The sequence below is a fragment of the Diabrotica virgifera genome, chromosome 4 (assembly GCF_917563875.1).
Source record: "Diabrotica virgifera virgifera chromosome 4, PGI_DIABVI_V3a".
Lineage (NCBI taxonomy): Eukaryota > Metazoa > Arthropoda > Insecta > Coleoptera > Chrysomelidae > Diabrotica > Diabrotica virgifera.
Window position 1 is genome coordinate 230,870,261 of NC_065446.1, and position 24,573 is coordinate 230,894,833.

The 24,573-nt window shown below is 31.4% G+C and overlaps 1 protein-coding gene across 2 annotated transcripts in view; it reads right to left on the reverse strand.

The window, feature by feature from the left end:
* The window catches only part of LOC126883329 (sodium- and chloride-dependent transporter XTRP3), a 176,316-nt gene that overhangs the window by 56,027 nt on the left and 95,716 nt on the right, over positions 1-24,573 (reverse strand). For both annotated transcript variants that reach the window (XM_050648713.1, XM_050648714.1), the window contains exons 7-8: positions 7,590-7,731; positions 1,543-1,744 (exon numbers count right to left, since the gene is read on the reverse strand). In XM_050648713.1, the coding sequence (XP_050504670.1) occupies positions 1,543-1,744; positions 7,590-7,731 (344 nt within the window). The remainder of the gene's footprint in view (positions 1-1,542; positions 1,745-7,589; positions 7,732-24,573) is intronic.

A 24,573-nucleotide genomic window follows, 5' to 3' on the forward strand; every position in this document is an offset into this window, starting at 1 on the left:
TGAAAAAACTAAGAGAAAATTTAGTGTGATTTTTAATTTCAAATATCTCATTCAAAATAAACTTTTTATTTATTCTAAGGGACTTTCGGCCCTCGGTAATAATTTAGTCTTTCATTCTGCGTTTAAATTTTTCAAAAATATTTATTGGTTTTTTCAGGATTTGAAAAAAATGAACACAATGCCGTGGTAATATTTTCCAAATCTGTCTTTGTCTTACAACGCACTCAACCGAATATAATATTGTCAGCATATATTGTCAGTCAGACACTGACAATCAGTGACAATTTTAAATATTTGACATTGCATCGGGAATATTTTGAGAAATTGATTAAATATTATTGATATATAGTGTATTTGATAAATAATTGATTTAAGACGTGAACTTAATAAAAAGTTATTTATTGTGTATTATTTGTGGAAGATCCAAGCAGAGAATACATCAGATATATCCTGTGATCCAAGTATTTTGTTGTTAGAGATGTTCAAAATTGTAAGCGTTCCAAAATAACAACATATTATTAAAAAATCACTTTAACACTTTTCCTCTTTTCTCGATTGATTATTAGTTTTTGTTGTACAAATAAATTATTACAGTCACTGAAAACATAGTTAGTGAAAAAATTATCACATTTATGAACTGAATTAATAATTTGCAATTATAAAAATAACAGTTATCCAAGAACATTCAAAAGCCAGCTCTTTAAATTAATTATGACATTTTCAAGTAGAATGACATTCTAGTAATCTTTACATATCCACACCAGTGTGAATTTTACTACACGTAATTTGCCGTGTAAAGACAGAAAAAGTAGGGATACACGTAAAATATTTGCGAATTATGTACCCATAGCCTTAAGAGTAGTGAAATCAGCGTTGTGTTTTTGGTCGTAAGTATTAGTTGATAGGTTCCACTTGCGTCAGGGGTTTTACACATTTGGGGCAAGTGGAAATCATAACAAAGGGGCAAGTGGATACTTGCATTTGGTATCACTTTATTTTTTGATTTAATTGTTTATTTAATTTAAAACACAACATTGACTGACTGAGCCGAAAAAAATTTTCTTTAAAAAAATTTTTTCGAAAACTAATTTTTTTTGTTGTTGCAGGTTGTAATGGTTGAAAAGTACATTAGAAAAGACCACCCCCGTGCTATAACCAGGATCACCTGGATGCAGGAGTAGTAAATAGCAGTAAAAAGCAAATGACGCCATATCGAGCATAAAAACATTATTTATTGTTGTTTATAAATAGCTAAATAAATTAAATAACGCTGTGGTCCACTTAATCCAAACTAGGTGAAAGTGGAACCTAGTACAACCAGCTTCTATTATCCATTTAATTTTGTTTTCTTTTAAGAAAAGCAGGGTTGTACCTGTATAAATTTGAACAATATATGTAGCACTATTGCATATTGTGATCACTTGATCTTAGTTACATAATTTTATTCTCCATGCATGTTTGAGCTTAAATTTTTAATTGTAGGGGTTCCACTTACCCCAGTGTACCTTATTATTACAATAATTGTATTGACATGGTACATACCTGTAACATATATTTTGCTGATTCTTTTAAATATCTCTATATCAAAAACAGTGCACAACATTCCTTCCATCATTCCAATTTGTGATCCGATACCAAGAGCCAGCAGCATCATGAAGAAAATAATTGCCCAAAATGGAGCTCCTGGTAACTCAACAATTGCTTGCGTAAATACTATGAAAGCGAGGCCTGTTCCTTCTGCAGCCTAAAAGACAATCAAGCTTATAATAAGGTGCATATTAATATACTATTTATATTTTATTTATGTAAATTAAATAAACAATTAATACTCTGGGCTAATTAGCAAAATACAAGGAAAAGTTATTTACCAGCAATTTTATTGCTGGAATCGAATCTTATTATTGTATGTATTAATAATATAGATATGCAAAGTCCGCAGATAGTGTGCTACTTTTTTTATAAACAAAATGGCGCCCGAAAATCGTGTTTTTTTCAATTTTTGCTCTATAACTCCAAAGATTTTAACTTTAGATTAAAAACACCCAAATAAAAATTCACCGCAATTAAATTCTGCATAGAGACGTGTTTTTTCGATTTACTTTGATGAAAACTTTCCCCGGAAAAAGCGGGGTTTTCCAACAAAATCTTTGATTTTCAACTAAACTTTTAGATAAGTAGTTGTTAATCGATAATTAAATAACTTGGTAACGTAAAAGCCCTTTCCGTATGTATTATAATTCCAGAAGTTTATGGAAATTGAATGTACAGTTTAGCAACAATTAAAATGTTAATTAAAAATTTACGGTCGCTATAGTAACGACAATAATTATGATGCATAAGAATAACTATGATTTTTTCATAATAAGACACTAAACCCATCCAATGCACTTTATAGAATTGAAATTGGACTATTTAGCGGCCTCAGAAATATTTTAAAATTATAAACAATTTTTTGGTTTATAAACAAATAGAATATCTCGGGAAATATTAAACTAAATTAAATTGTGAAAACGGTACTCAAAAGACAGTGGTAGGACGCTTCTTTTAAAAGAAAAAACGTTTAATTATGACGAGTGGTTCCTGAGATACAACCGGTCAAAGTTGACCGGAATTTACGGCAAAGATATAAACAATAGGATCATAATTTTCAAACCGCCACCTTTTTATTTTTGTCCTCTTTCTCCACACCAATTTTCATATCTTTAAGATCCTCATAACATACATTATTATAATAAAAACTCTCGATAATACGTGTGAAAATTGCCAAAAATAGCAAAATTCCAATCAAAAATTAGGTTGAAGAAAATGTAACCCTCAAAGTTCAAAATCGGTATACGTTAACAAAATGCATTTTCTCGGCTTCCCATGGAGCAATTTCCTTCATTCTTTTTTGTGTCCTAATAACTCGAGTAGAGCCATCGAACTAACGCATTATTAAATGTCAAACTTGCTTTTGTTTTGTTATAATAGATTAATTTATTTATAAGAACAAAAAATTACATATTTTTTCCAGTTGTAGGCTTTTTTTTAGATAAACTTACTACAAGTGTACCTTTTAAAGTTAAAAACATAAATATTCTCATTTGAAAGCTGTATAATTATTTAAACATTTTTTTTAAACAAATTAAAATATTGTGTTATAATAAATAAATTAATTGATTATAACAAAATAAAAGCAAGTTTGACATTTAATAATGCGTTAGTTCGATGGCTCTACTCGAGTTACTTGGGAACAAAAAAAGAATGAAGGAAATTGCTCCATGGGAAGCCGAGAAAATGCATTTTTTTAACGTATACCGATTTTGAACTTTGAGGGTTACATTTTCTCCAACCTAATTTTTGATTGGAATTTTGCTATTTTTGTCAATTTTCACACGGATTATCGATAGTTTTTATTATAATAATATATGTTATGAGGATTTTAAAGATATGAAAATTGGTATGGAGAAAGACGATAAAAATAAAAAGGTGATGGTTTGAAAATTATGATCCTATTGTTTATATCTTTGCCGTAAATTTCGGTCAACTTTGACCGGTTGTATCTCAGGAACTACTCGTCATAATTAAAAGTTTTTTCCTTTAGAAGAAGCATCCTGCCGCTGTCTTTCGAATACCGTTTTCACAATTTAATTTAGTTTAATATTTCCCGAGATATTCTATTTGTTTATAAGCCAAAAAATTGTTTATAATTTTAAAATATTCCTGAGGCCGCTTAAATAGTCCAATTTCAATACTGTAAAGTACATTAGATAGGTATAGTATCTTTTTATGAAAAAATCATAGTTATTCTTATGCGTCATAATTATTGTCGTTATTATAGCGACCGTAAATTTTTAATTAACATTTCAATTGTTGCTAAACTGTTCCTTTAATTTCCATCGGTTTTTGGAATTATAATATATACGGGAAGGGCTTTTACGTTACCAAGTTATTTAATTATTGATTAACAACTACTTATCTAAAAGTTTAGTTGAAAATTAAAGATTTTGTTGGAAAAACCCGCTTTTCCGGGGAAAGTTTTCGTCGAAGTAAACCGGAAAAAACACGTCTCTATGCATCTCTATGCAGAATTTAATTGCGGTGAATTTTTATTTGGGTATTTTTGGTCTAAAGTTAAAATCTTTGGGGTTATAGAGCAAAAATTGAAAAAAACACGATTTTCGGGAGCCATTTTGTTTATAAAAAAAGTAGCACACTATCTGCGGACTTTGCATATCTATATTATTAATATATACAATCATAAGATTCGATTCCAGCAATAAAATTGCTGGTAAATAACTTTTCCCAAAAATATCCTATTCTCCGATAATCAGCCCAGACTATTAAATAGTTTTTCCTTTATAACTGGTTTTTTGTACTCTAAATTTGCACATAAACGGTTTTTTTGTACTCTCTTATTTTTGTTTTCCATCGGCACAAATATTTCTATCCCTTCATTGTTTGATCTGTGATAAAGCGCTATATATCCTCTTGGAGACCATAGAAATCACGCTTCATTTGAGAAAGCGGGCAAGGAATTCAAGATAGCGCGACATCAACTACACAATAACAAACACTATTGACGGCGTCTCCCGGAAGCATCTACTAGTAGATGTCTAATCCTCTCAACATCAGACCAAACCAAATCATTTGGTGAACATTAAGCCACAACAGTTGTTCTCAGAACTAGCACTGACAGTACCTAACATAAATATTAAGGGCATCACTGCAGTAGAAGAAGATATGGTACCGAAATTCTGCATGAAAACAAAATCTGAGGTTTCATGCATCCAGGAAACCCACAGAGACTTAATTCCAGCGAAACCGAAAATATCAGGTATGGAACTGATTGCGGAGATACCACAGAATAAGCATCGGAGCATAGTATTTATGAAAACTCAATCCATAGTCTCATCCGTGGAAACAACTAACCTGAACAGTATAGAAATTATAACCATTGAGATTGGAAAATGTACGATTACAGTACAGTTTATAAATATAAATATATGCAGTATAAAAACCCTAAAACCAGCCCTTTTTATTTTTACTCCCACCTTAGGTACTTCAAATCATAACCTTATTAGCTTTTACTGGGAAACTTGAACAGTCACAGTTTATTTTGGGGATAGGCAGATTCGCATGCAAATGTAGAAGCAGTATTCTAGCATAAGTACTTTTCTTCTTCTCTGCCTTTGGTAGCTGCTGGGTGGATTAAGTAGCTCAGTAACTAGCAGTGCTGGTCCCATGCTCGGATAAAGAAGGATTTACGTCAGGAGCGGCATCCGGAATTAAAAGCCTTGCTAAAACCATGGATGAAAGTAATATGGAAAATGGTTTAGAGACTACTAGGGCGTTCCCCGTAAGCGACGAGTTGCTGCCTGGCCAAATCCCTGCGAAAAGTATTCTAGGGCCCTTATAGGACGAAAGGGGCTAAAGGGGCTAGTCCGGAGGATTGCAACGCTCAATGTCGGAAGTATGACAGGTAACGAAAGAGAGTTCGGCGATTTTATACAGAGAATTATTAGTGTACTTTGTGTGCAAGACACTCATTACCTAGTATTATAATAGTAGTCTTCTTCTTTTAGTGCCTATTCGTTTCGAATATTGGCGATCATTCTGGCTATAATTATTTTATTAACTGATGCTTTAAATAGATTAGTGGTTGTTGTGGAGAACCATTTCCTCAGGTTCTTTAACCGTGATATTCTTCTTCTCCCAATTCCTCGCTTTCCGAATACTTTACCTTGAAGGATTACCTTCAGCAATCTGTATTTAGTGCCGTTTCTCATTATGTGACCGGGATATTCTAACTTTCTCCTTTTAATGGTATACATCACATCTCTTTCTTTGCCCACTATTCGTAATACGGTCTCGTTGGTTATCTTGTCCGTCCATGATATCCTTAGGATTCGCCTGTATAACTACATCTCGAAGGCTTCTTTTTTCCATTGTTTCAGTGAGTGTCCAGGACTCAACTCCGTAATACAACATTGAGAAGATATAACATCGTAGGAGCCTTATTTTGATCTCCAGATTAAGGTTGTGGTTTTTAAAGAGTTTCGCCATGTTATTGAATGCACTCCTAGCCTTCTCTATTCTACATTTTAGTTCTTGTAATATAATTCTACTCTTCTATATTCTCTATAATAGTAGTAGCAAGTTAATAAGTCGAAAGATCTTGTAGATACATGCAAGTTAATACACAGTAGTTCGAACGGTCATGGGAGAAATGGAATAGGTATTATTTTGAACAAGTGGAAGGAACATCTTTTAAGGGTAACCAGAAGAAGTAATAGAATGAGTGTCAAGTGGCAAAGAATCGAGACACCTGAAAAAAGAAAAGCTGAAGAAGAAAAAAGAAGAAGATTCTATAAGAACAAGCACAGTTATTTGATGTTCTAATATTTATTGAATAAATTTTTAATGGGATTTATTCGATTTTGATAGATTTATTGCATGTATTGTAGCCTTCGACATATTTGACCGATCGAATTTAGTCGATCGGATAGCTCAGTGCGACTAGCGGCTGACCCGCTCTTCACTTCGACGTGAGATATGTGAGTTCAAGCCCAGCCAGGCCATCGGAAAAACAAAAAAGGCTAACGCGTCAGTATAAAATTCTAAATATGAATCTGGTGCTTAGACTGGAATATGCGGGCATCTGATCGGCCTATGAGGGAGCAGTACGGCAAGAAATAAGTGCTTGCGGCTCGGTGATACTCCCCCATAGATCCCTACCGGGAGGGAGTTGACGCCTAAAATACCGGTGTATATATATACATTATACATATTTGGCCATATATCTCCTTCTTGTGGTGCTGGCTCCTTTAGTGAAGGTTAGCGACTACACTAGCAAATTTGTCTCTAAACAAAAATGTTGAAGCAAAGCGAGTTCAGTCTCTGATATTTTAAAGCCATGAATCTGGCCTCTACCCGGACCCCGTTTTCCTTCAATCTTCCCCTAGGTGATCAGTTGCGCGAGGCGGTACTTTCCGTTAATCATAATGATATGATATCTCATTTTCTAACTTTGATGATCTTTAGCAGCTCTATAATTTTACCTATTCCCCAAGGATATTTTCGTTGGTGGTTTGTGTTGTCCAAGCTCTTTTCAATATCCTTCTATAAAGCCAGAGTTCAAAGGCTTCTAATTCGACCATATATTGTTTGTAATTGCCCACTTTAACATCCCAAAACAGATCTTACCAAACATGTAGGATGTGACCTTAAACTTCCCACCCCCGAGAGACAATTTCTTTGGTTTTCTAAAAATAATTATTATTGTTTTCGGTCTGGTGGGGTGTAGAGTAATATTTTTGATATTATTTTATGTGCTATTAGATTGAAAACTTAGTCTTTTATAAGCAGTTGCCGCTAGGGCATCCCTGCCATTTCCTTCGTTGCAATCCGTAACTGCACGCCAGCGTTTGTCCTGGTTGGGTCAGAGAGCGCAGCATATGTGCCTCCTGATGAGAGACTAATAAGTTTCGAAACCGGTAGAGGTACTTGCTGCACTCTCTGATTGAACTGGAATAAAATGCGGATATAGTTTCGTGTTGCAACGAAATTGAAAATGGTTATTCATTTTTAATTATTAAGAAAATACTTACAGCATCTAACTCCCTGGCTAACGAACAGTTTGTTAAATTCAATGCACTGGCATGAGCTAACGCATTTTTATAAGCCTCGTCAGATATTGCAGCTGGTGAAGTTTTTCTTAAAATTTCATGTGCCATTAATATATTTTTGTTGCTAAAATGACAAGAAATTGTTAGTATAATGTATTGTTCATATTATGTTTTAATAAAACTATTATATCAAAGAGGCTTAACCAGGGCCGTAAGTACGATGTTGGAGGCCCCGGGGCAAACGTGATTTGGGGGCCCCCTACGGAGTGCCGTGGGGGTTTACCTTCCAGTGGAAGGGGGGGGGTCCGGAAAAGTGTTTGATATTTAACCTTTTGAAACGCATTTTAATGCAAATGCATTCCATGACCGACAGAAAATAACCAGCAAGGAAGACAATAAAGAGTATCGTTTATTTTAGAGTAGCACCACCAATTTCTTTTTAGCTTCATTCCACCCTTACTGGTTGAGGTGTAAAAGTGGTTTGAGAAATATCTACCCTGTTGATCTTTATCTCTTGGAAAAGGTCCATCATGCTGAAAAGGTACTGCCTGGATAAGTTTGCGTTTCATGTCACTTTCATTCACAGTTCTTGGGAAAACATCGCACAAGCTTACTTCTTTATCTGTAGAGGTAGGTACTTAAACCTGAATGGTATCTTCACTACGACCAGACTCTTTAGTAATTGATTCTACTTGCAGGTCAAGCAGATTTTGATCATTTTCTTTAAAGTTTTGACAAATTTCTACTTCGTGGTTTACAGATTCCGCTAATTTATTCTTCAATTCTTTATAACTTTACGAAAGGCCTTGAGGGCCCTAGCTTAGCCCGGGCCCCCTCTTCCAATGGCATTTTAGGATTTATTACGCCGAAATAACTAATTTCCTAAGTAGTAGTTTAAATTTTTATGTTAAGGTCTCGGGACCCCAGCTTAGCTCAGGCCTCAGGGGACCCTGTTCTGTCCCAATTGCATTTTAGTCGAAAAAACTAATTTCCCCAGTAAAAAATTAAAACTTTATGTTGAGGTCTAGAGTGATCCTGTAAGGTCTTTTTAAAATTGTATGTTTTGAAAATATTTCATTGGGATCGGCTTTTAAACATCTTTTTATTTTCCTCTTTAAAACCTATGCACGGCCAACCAAATAAGGGCCCCTGCGGGGCCCCCAGTGGCCAATGGTAGTTACGGCGCTGGGCTTAAGCAACGACATAAAAAGAAAGTTTATTTAGATAATGTTAAATTTGTCGTTAATTTTGCATCGTATATTAATATTCAAAATTTACAAAATACGAAATTGATACGAAATTTAATTTATCATCTTCATCATTCCTCAACCTCCTGCATCCACTGTTGGATATAGGTCTCATAGAGTCACAGATATTCTTCCATTGTTCTCTATCTTATGTCATCTGTATCCAATTTCCAAATTTTTTTTTTCTCAAGTCATCCATCCATCTTTTTGGTGGTCAACCTCTGTGTCTTTTATCGGCTCTAGGTCTCCACTCCATGACTCTTTTGGTCCACCTATTATCATTTAAACGTACTACATGTCCATCCCATCAATTTAGTTATCACACCTTATTTTATTTTTAGATGAGCGACTACCTTCTACAAAGATGACTATGACATATAACTCTTATCCCCCGTTAAGATTTCCCTTATCCCCAGAATTAATTTTTTATTATTTACGTTCTCCGTGATTAAAAAATAAGACAGTACATTTTTAGCCCACCGCCCCTTCTAGCCTCCCACTTTTAACAAAAACGAAATTATTTCGTTTTTATTTTTTTTTTAGATGCGATGCAATCAATTTAAAATTTACAAAAATTCACAGGTTTATTTGAGGCTTTTACAAAGCTTGTCTATTTTTATATACTTGTACGTTGAGTGTACAGGGTTATTCACTATATTTTGACCTCCCTTAAAGCTGCTTTATTTACAAAAATAGAAACAAATGTAAAATACAATTTTTGACATATATATATCATACTAGTGACGTCATCCATCTGGGGGTGATGACGTAATCGACTATTTTTTAAATGAAAATAGGGGTCGTATGATACCTCATTCGAAAGGTCATTGATTTCTCTATTCAGTAATATAAACATTAAGATAATTATTTATACAGGGTGTCCAAAAAAAATTTTTTAATTAAATTAATTGATACAAAAAGAAGAATTTATGTAATTTATTTAATTCAAAATATCTTCTACTGCTGTTGGAACACAGAAATAAAAGTTTATTGCACAAATAAACATTGCTTTTTGCTTAAATTCAATGTTCAAACTGCTAAGAGGCGGATGGGTGGCAGCTGGAACATTGAATTTAAGTGAAAAGTAATGTTTATTTGTTCAATAAACATTTAATTATGTTTTCTGGCAGCACTAGAATGTATTTTGAATTAAATAAATTACATACATTCTTCTTTTTGTGTCAATTCATTTAATTAAAAAAAACAATTTTCTTGGGCACCCTATATAAATAATTATCTTAGTGTTTATATTACTGAATAGAGAATTGAATATTCTTTCAAATGAACTAGCACAAGACCCCTATTCTCATTTAAAAAATAGTCGATTACGTCATCACGCCCAGATAGATGACGTCACTAGTATGATATATATGTGAAAAAATTCTAATTTAAAAATCGAATAACTTCTATATTTTACATTTTTTTAATTCTGTAAATAAAGCAGTTTACAGGGGGTTCAAAATATAGTGAATAACACTATACATAACTTAATGCATTGTTCTTTTCGAAAAAAGCGTTAAATTTTTTGGAGATAGCTGCAGATAATTTTTTTTATTTTGTGTATGTTATCAACAAATATATTCCGTTTTTTTTCACATTTTTCCGTAAAGTGTGTCACTTTCAAAACCCGCTTTTTTGTAGCTGTGGGGATTATCACATTTTATGGACTTCAAAATAGATAAAATCGAGGTTTTTTACAGGTTATAAGTATATAATTTAAAGCAAATGAGTCCTTAAATACATTAAAAAATTTGGCGAAACAAATTTAAAACCGATAACTAAACCATGTTTTTTCAAAGTGACAAAAATTCACAAATACCCTTAAAACCTTGAAGAAAGATTTTTTTTTTTGGATATTTAAAGGTTTTTCGGTCAATTTTTTGTCGTAAAGGACTCATGTACTAAGAAATATAAATATATAAAAATACCGTTATTTCATCTATTTTGAAATCAATAAAATGGAGGAAATCCCAAAAATCCCTAAAAAAACAATTTTCCTGATTTTTAAAGGCCACTTTACGAAAAAATCTGAAAAAAAAATCATATATACATATATTTTTTGTGTATACGTATAAAATGCGCACGGAAAATGATTTCATCTTCATTAGAAATAAATGGTGATATTATATTCAGTAGAATTAGGCCTGTATACAGGGTGTTTGGTAAAGAATGGGCCATAGCTTAACCTTAGATTCCTAAGGTTAAAATAGGTCGACGTTAGCCAACTTACCTTAGTACAAAAGTTGATAATAACCGAAATACAGGAAGTCAAAGTTAAACTTTTGTTTTATTTATTCTTAAATGGTTCGTAACAGGCATGGGATAATAACACGAAATTTGGTAAGCGGGGGTTTTTGGGACGATAAATCTAAATTCGCCACCAAAAATAATGTATTACTTAGAGGACACCACATACGCCGTTCAGCGCTCATTTAATAGGTTCAATTTTTTTTTATTACCCTTTCTACATACTTTGTGAATCAAAACTTTTATTCTTTTAATATTTTTACTTAAAAAAGATATACTACATTCATCTCGCTAAACTCAACCGTTGTCGAGATAAACGCATTTTAAATCTGCAAGGCAACATATTTTTTTTTTGCATAATATCATTGTAGTTACACCCGAAAAATAACTTTAAGCCATAAAAATTTACAAAAATGTATCGCAAATTTCTTCAAATGGAATTTGCGGTGCAATGACATAAATATAAAACCTGGTACAATTATTGTGGTTTCAAGTTTATTTTTCGGGTCTAACTGTCTAACTACAATGATATCAATGATATTATGCAAAAAATATGTTGTATCGCAGATTTAAAATAAGTTTATCTCGAAGACAGTTGAATTTAGCGAGATGAATCTAGTATACCTTTTTTAAGTACAAATATTAAGAGAAGAAAAATTGTTATTCAAAAAGAATGTAGAGTTGGGGATAAAAAAAATTGAACGTATTAAATGAGCGCTGAAAGACGTATGTGGCGCCCTCTGGGTAATACATCATTTTTGGTGGCGAATTTGGATTTCTCGCCCCAAAAAACCACCGCTTACCAAATTTCATGTTGTTATCCCATGCATGTCAGGAAATATTCAAGAATAAATAAAATAAAATAAATAAAAATAAATTTCGACCACGAGTCAGGATTCTGTTAACCGAGATACGATAGTACCAAGCGGCGCCGCTAGGAGGAGCACTTCAACAATGCGTCTCAGAATACTTTAACGAAACGTGGTCATTTTGTACTTTAAACCGAGTAAGGTATGAAAAAGAAAAGAAAATAATCGTTTTGATTCAATTCGAGTCTCTTGCCATCCTCTGACACCGTGTTTCGGGGTCTCTACCCCTTATCAAAGAGGCTATGCAAGTAGACTGTATAATAAAATAAAATAAAAGTTTAACTTTGACACCCTGTATTTTGGTTATTATCAACTTTCGTACTAAAGTAAGTTAGCTTAAATCGATATATTTTAAGCTCAGAAATCTAAGGTTAAGCTATGCCCATTCTTTACCAAACACCCTGTATATGAAGTGGAAGAAAGCGAGTGGATCGTTGTGTGACAGAAAAATTCCATTGAAGCTGAAGGGAAGATTTTTTAAAAATGCTATAAGACGATGTATGTAACTAAATGTTGGACAGTTACAGTGAAGAGAAACAGCGAATGCATATGGTGGAAATGGAAATGTTTGGATGGATGAGCAGATTTTTAATTCGAAAAAAAAAGATTCCACAAGTGGCACATGATTTTTTTCAAAAAATCGCCATTGTATTTATAGTCAATATTAAGAGTTCTGATTTATCTCATTTTTTGCGAAAATGTCGATAGCATATTGTGTCAAAATTAAAAATCGAAACATTTAAACAGAGCTGAGATATCGCGAGTTAAAATATAAAATAATAAAATTATCAAATCAAAATATTTGCATTTTTCTTATTTATTTACAGGTTCCCCACCCACTAAAAAGAAAACTTGAAAACTTATGCAGATTTTCATTACAAACATGTTGGTAACAAATCATACCGGTAACCAGATAGTTATGGGTTTATCGAAAACAAAAGCCCATTTGGGCGTTTGTCGCTCGCCTATTTATATTACATAATGATATTGCAACAAAATCCTTTTCAAGATAATCAGATTTAACAAAGAAATTAAAAACTGCTTTTTTAGGAGATTTGTCTCCAGACATTTTTCCCAGACTGTCTACTTCTATTTTTATTTAAAAACTGAATACTTTATTACATTCTCGTATGTTGGATTTCTCCTGGGATTACGCAAATGGTATTTTTAATTCGTTGATTATTCGATTTATTGATTCGGTTTATTTTTATATACGATTATTCAGTAATGCTTCATTTATAATTCAAAGAAACGATATAAATAAGACAATGCATGTTTAACTAAATCCTTTAGGTTGGTATTATTGTTTTATAAATAGAAGCTTTTAGATTGCATACAATGTCAACATGTAGGAAAATATTTACATAAACTGAATGTATTTTCTTAAATTGGTTTTATTATTCTCTAACTACTACATACTATACTATATCAGAGATTTTGTCGCATGCGCCAGTAATACCAAAATGGATAACATCTTTTATGATTTCAATACATTTTATCTACTATAATTATCTATTCCATGTCAAATCACTCGGGCAAAAAATTTTGGATCTTCGATTTTTCTGGAACTTGGTGTATAGCTTCTGCGGGACGTAAAAATAAGACATTTAAGGTCAAAAAGTCTTCTTCTTCTTCTTCTTCTTCTTCTTCTTCTTCTTCTTCTTCTTCTTTTTTTTTCTCAAAATGTTATTTTATGCGATTTTAGAGTGATATGGTGTTTATTTTGCATTTTCTATCGTAAAATATCAATGAAAAAAATAATATTTTAATAGAAGGGACTCAAACATAAGGAATTAAGTTATTTTGATTCAGAAGAAGTTTTTGATCAAATTTTAATGTAGAAAACGTTAAAATACCGTTTTTTACATGTTCCTACATTCCCAAAATACGTCATATTAGATTTAGCTGAAAATTTGCCCACCGATAGCCAAAACATAGGACTTTAAGTAGTTAAAAGGATTTGAATAATTTTACAATATAAAAAAAGTTATATGCAATAATATCATGCTCAAAAGTATATTAGTCCAGTCGGGATAGCATTTGACCTTTCAAGCCGAGCTGCCCGAAATTTTATTTTTTTTCTAATGTTTAGCAGGGTCAATAGTAGTCTAAATTTAAAACCGCCAATGAATTCCTCCGTTACGTTAGCCACCATCTTGATTTTAAAGGAGAACCTTTCGACAAAAATGGTAGGAACTAAAATTATTCCAAATAAATTGTATTTACAATTATTACAATTTATTTTTAACAGTTTTTGTCGTGAGGACGATATTTTCCGAGTTAATTGTACTTACAGTAGACGCCTATATTTTTGACTGATATGGCATGTAACTTTTTTTGTATTATAAAATTATTCAAATCCTCTTAACCACTTAAAATCCTACGTTTTGGCTATTTGCGGGCAAATTTTCAGCCAAATCAAATATGACATATTTTGGGAATTGAGGAAAATGTAAAAAAACGGTATTTTAACGTTTTCTACATTAAAATTTGACCAAAAACTTGTTTTGATCATAACAATAATAATTTGTTACAATGCCATTTAGTGACATTTTTGAGTCCTTTTTATTAAAATATTATTTTTTCATTGACACTCTGCGATAGAAAATGCAAATTTGTTTAAATAAATACCAAATCACTCTAAAATCGCTTAAAATAACATTTTGAGAAAAAAGGAAGAAGAAGAAGAAGAAGAAAAGACAATTCGACCTTAAATGTCTTATTTTTACATTCTGCAGATGCTATACACCAATGTTCAGACAAATCGGAGATCCAAAATTTTTTTGATCCAAAATTGAGTGATTTGAAATGGAATTACCCCTACGCATTTATATAAAGCCGCTCAGACAAAAAGTAACAAACGTTTGATAGTGAAATGATATTCTTCTAATTACAAAAAAACAACGAAATTCAACCATTGCAATTCGGAATCACATAGAAATTTCAACAAACTCTTGTCAAGAATCAGTCACAACTGGCTCAGTCAGTATTACTGAGATTTTTTAGTTCGTTAACATTCCAAATCTTTCATTTACCAAAAGTTAAGTCATATGCAGTTAATATACCACTTTTCCTCTGAGCGGGCTCATATGGTGCAGCCTAATGATTCATAATATATCATATAATAGCTTCTCTATGCCATGTTGTACCTGCTTATTTCTTTATGCCATATGTTTGGACATCGCCTTGGATTTTTTATGCTTTTTGAATACCACAGTGTAATTCTAGAGTACTATTTGCCAGTGCTATTTAAAAGATTTCATTATGTGTATTACATCAGTTACCTGAATTTTGTGCTTGATCACTTCTATTCTTTTGCGATCTCTCTTTTTTATGCTTAACATGCATTTTTCCATTAACATGCATTGTCCATTGATACTTGAGTGACTTTCGGTTTTGCTATTATGTAGTACGCATAGTATGTCATGATTGGTATTATCCACTAATTGAAAATGGTCTTTTTTCAAGTGAAGTGGCATTCTGAATTTAAATAGTACAGCACTTTGCCAAAAGATGCCCAACCAAGCCAATTTCATTGTCCTGTTAATATCTGGGAGTAAGGAGCCAGATTTATACGTTAATTGTCTCAGGTATACATACTCGTCCACCGTCTTAAGTGCAGTGTTGTTAATTATTACATCTTGGACATCCAATATCTTATTTTTCATGGTGTTTGTTTTAGTGGAGTTACTGAAGGTCGATAAGAGCTATTACCTCCGATTTTGTTGAACCTCCCTTGATTTGCATGAAAATTTGTGAGTGGTTAGAGCATATCTCAAGGAACAAAGGTGACATGGTACCAACTTGCGCTTTTACCGTGGGGGTTGATGCCACCCCTTCTCTGGGGTGAAAATTATTTTATTAAAAATAACCCCATAATTCGATAGAGGGACAAATTTCAAGCAAAATTTGTTCTATAAAGTTATTAAAATCAATCAAAACTTTTTGAGTTATTAAAGATCAAAGATTTTAATTTTTCTTGAGAAAATGCATGTTTTTAACTAATTTTTCATCAATAACTCAATAAGTGTAAGTTTTTACGAAAAAGTTATTATTATCAAAATTAAAGCTAATAAAAAATTAAATAAATTTCTTACTACAAAACCTTTTAATGCTAACTAAAAGTGAGTTATAGGTAATTGAATGTATATGTTTTTCGGCGAGTAAAAAACTCTAAGTATTCAAGCTGAAATAACGGGAAATTGATGCATTTTATAACATAAACTTATTAAACATTTGTCAAAGTACTTAAAAATATCTATTAAATGAGCACCCCAACATGTTGATAGCGTTAAAATTTATGGTCCAAAATTTTTTCGAAATTTATCTTTTAAAAATTTTTCAAAAAAATGTTATTGTTTTTTTTTTAATAACTCCGTTCGTGTTTAAGATATTAGGTTCATCTAAAAATTGTTTGAAAGACAATTCTAAGTGCTATTTAAGCACGCTGAACCTAATCTTTTAAACCCCTTACTTTTTTAAAAATTAAAGGTTAAATGACCCCGGTTGCATGGTTCCCACAGCAAAATTTAAGATTTAAACGTTTCTATCTCGGTTATTTTTTACCCTATGGAAATAGTAAAACAGGTAAAATATTTGGCACAGAAAAAACTAAAATTTGGTTATATATAATTTTTTACGTACATTGAGAATTTTTGGAGTTATTATCAAAAGAATATGAGAATTACAATAATTTTAAAAATTATGATTTTTTTAAATTATATCTTTTTTTCAAAAATATGCATTCTAAACCGGTCAAAATTATGGAAAACATTACTTATGCTAATATAAAGAAGTTCTTGTAAGGATTACTATAAATTTTAATTTTTGTGGAAATGGCGTATGTTTTATTTTTCACTTTTTCCTAAAAAAATCGAAACGGTTCTTTTATTTTTATTATAACTTGCTTAATTTTGACGCTATTACCTTGTTCTGAACCTCATTTGATAGGTATTCTAAGTACTTTGGCAAATGTTTAGCAGGAATATTTTATACATTGCATGATTTTCCCGTTATTTAAGCTTGAATACTTAGATTTGAGTACTCGTCGAAAAAAATACACATTCAATTGCCAATAACTCACTTTGAACTAACATTAGTTTAGTTCTTTGTATGAGGAGTGTATTCAATTTTTATTATCTTTAATTTCAGTAATAATAACTTTTTTGTAAAAGCTTAAAGTTTTTGATTTATACGTGAAAAACCGATTTAAAACATGTATTTATTTTACGAAAAAATAAAATTTTTGGTCTTTAATAACTCAAAAAGTGTTGATTTATTTTAATAACTTTATATTACAAATTTTGCTTATAATTTGTCCCTCTATTGACTTATGGTATTATTTTTAATAAAATAATTTTCACCCCCGAGAAGGGATGGCATCCACCCCCAGGGTAAAAGCGCAAGTTGGCATCATGTCACGTTTGTTCCTTGATGTATTTTCTCCAATTTTCATGAAAATCGATGAAGGTTTAACGAAATCGGAGGTGAAAACCTTCAGTGACTGCACTATTTTTGCTAAGTTCTCTTTTATGCCAGTTTCATTGCTAGCAGCATTTAGGTCACATAAGTTCTTGTAGTTCTGCAGAATTATTAGCGATCAGAACGATGTCATCTGCAAATCTTAGATGACAGAGATATTCTACATCAATGAAGATGTCTTTGTTCTGCCAGTTCATTTTGCGGAATATATTTTCTGGGGCAGTGGTAACGAGCTTTGAGGATATTGCGTCTCCTTGTCGGACGCCTCTGGAAGTGGGAAATTCTGGAGAATATTCATTAAGTATTTAGCGTTTGCTTTTCTATACATATTTGCTAGAGGTTCTATGTACGATTTGTCAATGTCTTGGTTGGTCAAAGCTTCTATTACTGCCTTTGGATATAATAGAATCGAAAGCCTTCTGGAAGTCTATGCAGGTCATTTCATATCCTTTAGCGCTACTTACTAGTTTTCAACGCGTATTAATATGATCCATGGTACTGAATCCTTTTCTGAAGCCAGTTTCTCTCTTGTCTGTGCGGCAACTAATACCTTTTCTAATCTATTGTTGATGATCTTTGTGAATATCTTGTATATGATTAGTAGTAGAATTTTGCGTCAAGAGATTTTGATATCCTCTTTAATATAAAATTAGAATTATGTTTGATGTTAGTCATCCGATATGCATGTTGACCTTAACTTCTTCGTAAATATAGCTGCTAAGATTTTACAGGTTTTTTGCCAGAGAGTTTCAGCAGTTCTACTGTTATGCCATCTATTTAAGCTGCTCTACAGCTTTTAATTTTTGTGATTGTCGATTGCACTTCTTTCAGAAGTTCTTTTGGTACATCTTCTTGATTACTGGTTGCTTCCTCATGAGTTGTGTTATTAGACTGTGTTATTTCATTTCTACCTGTAGTCCTGGTGTTTTTATTTGTTAGAGAAATGATTAGTTTCTTCCCAGTGATTAATGCTTGTCTTGATTTCGCATAGCATCTTCTGTTATCGCTTGCATTTTTCACCAGTCCTTCATTATATTTTATTATACCCCCTTAATATTTTTCTTTCCTGTCCCAAGTTCTGCGTATAGTAGTATTCTCTGTATGTTGCTACTTACTTTCACTTCCTTTCTTTGATTTAGCATTATTCTGGTTTTACCACATAGTTTTCTATTGCTCATATTGTTGTTAAGGACCTCCGATTTCTCTAGCACTATTAAGGATGATTTTCATTAATTGGGAACTGTGTCTTTGGTTATGTACTCTTTCATAGATTATCGTTTGCAGTGATTTGAGATTTCTTTTAGATTGTTGATATTTATACTGATAGAAGAATAGTTCAACAAAAATTTAGGAGATAAACAATAAATTAGGATTACAATCTTACTACCATTTAGATCATATTAAGTAATGTAATAAACTCCAATTTGAACGACTTCCCACTCACGTGGTAATAAAAGAATGCAAGCATTAACAAATAAGTAATTTAATTACTAACTTTGTTACTATAGTCTGAGATGATTATCGGAGAATAGGCCATTTTTGGGAAAAGTTATTTACCAGCAATGTTATTGCTGGAACCGAATTATAAGATCCTATATATTAATAATATAGGTATGCAAAGTTCTCAGATAGTGTGCTACTTTTTTTTATAAACAAAATGGCGCCCGAAAATCGTGTTTTTTCAATTATTGCTCTATAACTCCAAAGATTTTAACTTTACAACAAAAACACTCAAATAAAAATTCACCGTGATTAAATTCTGCATAGAGACGTGTTTTTCCAGATCTGCTCCGATGAAAATTTTCCTCGGAAAATGCGGGTTTTCCCAAAAAAAAAACCTTTAATTTTAAAATAAAGTTTTAGATAAGTAATTATCTACCAATAATTAAATAATTTGGTGACTTTAAACCCTTCTTGGTTTAGATTATAGTTCCCGAAGCTGGTGAAAATTAAACGAATATTTCAGCAACAATTCAATTGTTAATTAATAATTTACGGTCGCAATAATAACCAAAATAATTATGATACACTGATCAAACTTTGAAATCTTATAAAGATGAGATGCCTATTTAACATTTTGTCGACAAAATATAAATTTTTTATTTTTTTGCATAATCTTTAAATGTTAAAAAAAATAGGTTTAAACAAATTAACGTTTCTCAGAAAGTTTTTATTATATTATAATTTAAAAAAATAGCTAAAATGCGCATTACAAATATCTTGAAAATAAATGCTTTAAAACTTTTTTGCAACCATTTGCAAAAAAGTTATGAAACAGCAAAATAAACATACGATTATTACGGTGTTTATAATTTTTTTTAATTCTTTTAAAGCGTAGAAGTGAGTTTAAAGTACAAGCTAATTATTTACAAAAAATATCGATTATCAGTTTAATGGTTATATTTTAATTAAAGATTATAAATATATTTTTTGTAATTTACAGGCGCGAAAGTAGACTAATACAGTACTGTAGCTAAAATTGTCACTCGGAGCGACGATCGGCCGCGCGAGGTACACTTTTAATAAAATAATGTATACTGCGTGTCAGTCGCTTCGAGTGAACATTTTAGCTCCGACTCTGTATCAGGCCTACTTTTGCTCTAAAAATTACAAAAAGGAGTATTTTTAATCTTTGATTAAAATATAACCATTGCACTAATTTTTGACATTCTTTGTGAGTAATTAGATTGTACCATAGACTCACTTTTAAGCTTTGAAACAATTAAAACAAATTATAAACAACGGATAAATCGTATATTTATTTTGCTGTTTCATAACTTTTTTGCAAATGGTTGGAAAATTTTTTAAAGCATTCATTTTTTAAAGCAAGTATTTTTTAAAATTAGAATATAATAAACAATTTCTGAGAAATGTTAATTTGTTTATAACAATTTTTTTTAAACATTTAAAGATTATGCAAAAAAATTGAAAAAATTATATTTTGTCGACAAAATATTAAATAGGCATCACACCTTTATAAACTTTCTAAGTTTGATCAATGTCTCATGATTATTTTGGTTGTTATTGCGACTGTAAATTGTTAATTAACAATTGAATTGTTGCTAAAATATTCGTTTCATTTTCACCGGCTTCTGAATTTATAATCTATACCAAGAAAGCTTTTATTTCACCAAGCTATATAATTATTCCAATTACAAAAAAAAAACTCGAAGAGGTACCACAAGGTTATTTATTATTGTTAAAAATCATAAAAGGACGCGTTTCGGCTTTACACAAGCCATCATCAGCTTAAATACAGGACATAGAAAACAACGGACTGACCTACAATGTAAAAATATCCAACATTACACATGAGAATAAAGCAAGTGGTGACAACGCCCACCTCAGTTAAGGAACTTACCAGAAAAACAGGAAGGAGGAAGAATCAGCTAGTTTACATTATATAGTATAGAGATGCACACACTTCATTATTAATATGTAAGCTATTTATAGCATTTTGTTCTTATTGTACGGTAAAATCTTGAAGAATTTCAGCATGTAGAGGAACCATCATGTGAGCCGGTCAGGTGTAAAGACCTTCCGGTGAAAAGTCAAAATACTGTCAATGATAACATAGAGTACTCAACAATGAAGTGTCATTAATGGTGGTAAACTTAGTAACTAGGAGACCGCTCGAACTAAGGAAAGAAAAAGAAGACGATAAACGTCAGAATTAATTTAAGTGTATTGAACCGAGTGGAAAGGAAACTGAGACACTTTACAGTCTCAGTTTCCTTTCCACTCGGTTCAATACACTTAAATTAATTCTTCTTTTTCTTTCCTTAGTTCGAGCGGTCTCCTAGTTACTAAATTTACCACCATTAATGACACTTCATTGTTGAGTACTCTATGTCATCATTGACAGTATTTTGACTTTTCACCGGAAGGTCTTTACACCTGACCGGCTCACATGATGGTTCCTCTACATGCTGAAATTCTTCAAGATTTTACCGTACAATAAGAACAAAATGCTATAAATAGCTTACATATTAATAATGAAGTGTGTGCATCTCTATACTATATAATGTAAACTAGCTGATTCTTCCTCCTTCCTGTTTTTCTGGTAAGTTCCTTAACTGAGGTGGGCGTTGTCACCACTTGCTTTATTCTCATGTGTAATGTTGGATATTTTTACATTGTAGGTCAGTCCGTTGTTTTCTATGTCCTGTATTTAAGCTGATGATGGCTTGTGTAAAGCCGAAACGCGTCCTTTTATGATTTTTAACAATAATAAATAACCTTGTGGTACCTCTTCGAGTTTTTTTGTAATTGGTTACCTCGAGACCACATTTGAGCAATATGGATACTTCTCTTCATGTTATATAATTATTGATAAATAATTACTCGCCCAAAAAATTTATTTGAATTCGATATTTTGTTGGGAAAACCCACATTTTCCGAGGAAAATTTTCGTCGGAGCAAATCGTGAAAACATGCCTCTATGTAGAGTTAAATTGGGATGAAATTTTATTTGAGTGTTTTTGGTGTAAAGTTAAAATGCACACTATCTGCGGACTTTGCATACCTATATTAATAATATATAGGATCTTATAATTCGATTCCAGCAATAAAATTGCTGGTAAATAACCTTTCTTTGTACTTTACTAATTAGACCAGCGTATTATAACTATTTTTTTTTCAAAATTTAAAGATTATGCAAAAAAAAGAAAAATTTATATTTTGTCGATAAAATATTAAATAAGCATCTCATCTTTATAATCTTTATAAGTTTGATCAATGTATCATGATTATTTTGGTTATTATTGTGATCGTAAATTGTTAATTAACAATTGAATTGTTGCTAAAATATTCCTTTAATTTTCACCGGCTTCTGGAATTACAATCTATACCAAGAAAGCTTTGAGGTCACTAAGTTATTTAATTATTGATTAATAATTACTTACCTAAAACTTTATTTGAAAATTAGAGTTTTTGTTAGGAAAACCCGCATTTTCCGAGGAAAATTTTCGTCGGAGCAAATCATGAAAAACATATCTCTATGCAGAATTTAATTGCGGTGAATTTTTATTTGGGTGTTTTTGTTGTAAAGTTAAAATCTTCGGAGTTATAGAGCAATAATTGAAAAAAAAAAACGATTTGTCGGCGCCATTTTGTTTATAAAAAAAGTAGCACACTATCTGCGGATTTGCATACCTATATTATTAATATATAGGATCTTATAATTCGATTCCAGCAATAAAATTGCTGGTAAATAACTTTTCCATGAATTTTGCTAATTAGCCCAGAGTACTATTACTAAATTAAGATCTGGTCAAAGTTCTTTCGTAGAGTTCTTATATTTAAACCGCCTATTCACTTTTCAATTTAGACTAGTCCGCGAAACACAATAGCACTGTTAAGGTCACTAACTAGGACATGAACTAAGGATATGTCCTTTAGTTTTAATAAACTTAATTAGTAATTAGTAATAAGCGTTTGTAAAACGTGTAGCTTTTAAACTATAAGCTAGACACACAATAACTATGTTAAAATATGCGAGAGTTTTTACTCTAAACTAATTAAGTACAGCGTCTAGAGCTCGCTGGATTCAAGTTGAGACTAACTAATAAACGCAGCGTCCACCCTGGGTGGATTCTAACTTCTTACTAGCTACATTCAAATTATTATAATAATTAGACTTAGGCAAATATGCAAATTGCATATTTTGCATATAATGCATAAAAAATGCAAAAATGTCAAATTTTGCATATTTTTATAAAAGTGAGCACAAACTGCATATAATTTGAAAATTTGGTGTTTATTATATATTTTTATATTCAAACTTACAGATAGCATGAAAATGCCAATATTTAATTTTGTTTTATAATCACTTGGTATTCAAATTCTTGGTTATAGATAGTAACTAATAAAAGACAGCGGCTTATAGTTTTGTCACGTTTTGTCCTGGAATTAAGGGTTTGTGTTTATGACTCTAGGTAAAAATTTTTATTTTGACGGTCAGTTTCACTTGGTTTCACTTTTGTTGTAAAATTGGAGGCGTAAACAACGTGTATTTCTTATTGTGAAAAATTAGTATTTCTTATTGTGAATAATTATTGTGCTTTGAAAATGCCAAAAATAAGCAATGTTTCAACTTGGATAAAACCTTACAAAGAGCTATCTATGGATATGGATAAAGTTTATTGCTCATGTTGTGGCAAAACCGTAAGTACAGTACATCCACTAATAATTTTCCATCATAAACATGCCTCATTTAGGTATCAAAGAGACCCGCTTCCGAATCAAGGTTGTCAGATATATTTCCTAAAATTCCTAAGTTTATATTAAAAAAATATTCTCTATTCTCTATTCGTTATTATTCAATTGCTAGTCAACGACACTCTTAAAAAAATAATATGAAAATATTCTCAAAAAATATATCTATAAATTAATTAACTAGGTACTTAATATTTCAATGAACTCTTCACTAATGAATTAATGCAACTGTGAACTTTGTATATTTACGTATGCTCTCAAGAAATTTTCGAATATCGGCAACATTGTAGTCTGGAGACGATTTGGTCGTTCGGTCTATATCGACGTTGCCATGTTGATGATTTTAGCGGTAGTACTCTTATAGAATTTTAGATAATGATCTACTTTTAAAAAATCAAACATAAACAACTTTTAAGAATCCAAGTTCTCAAAAACGGTTTCAAGAATTTTATTATTTTTTTCCAAATTTCACTGATTTTATACCTTACCTGGAAACATGAAAAATTTAAGATATATTGATATGGTATTAAAGTGGCTACATACTGTAATATCTACATAATAATGCAGTTCAGATAATTTAATCTTTTTCATTATGAAAATATGATAAGAATTAGCTTTAATGAACTTTAAAGATTGAAAGTAGATACGAAATTTTAACTAATAAAAAACCAAATAGATCCAAAGATCATCACTAGATGTGATGGTCAGATGCAGTATATTTCGTTTCATTTCAAGAATAAAAGAAGAACACCACTATTATTATATTGTTTTAAAACTTATTTTTCACATTATGTGATGGCATAACACTTATTGTATGTCCGTGCATGTACTTTTGGAGAAAATCGATTTTGAATGTTCAAGCTCTTTTATAAAGGGTGTCCAGAAACTCTCCCAACAAACGAAGAT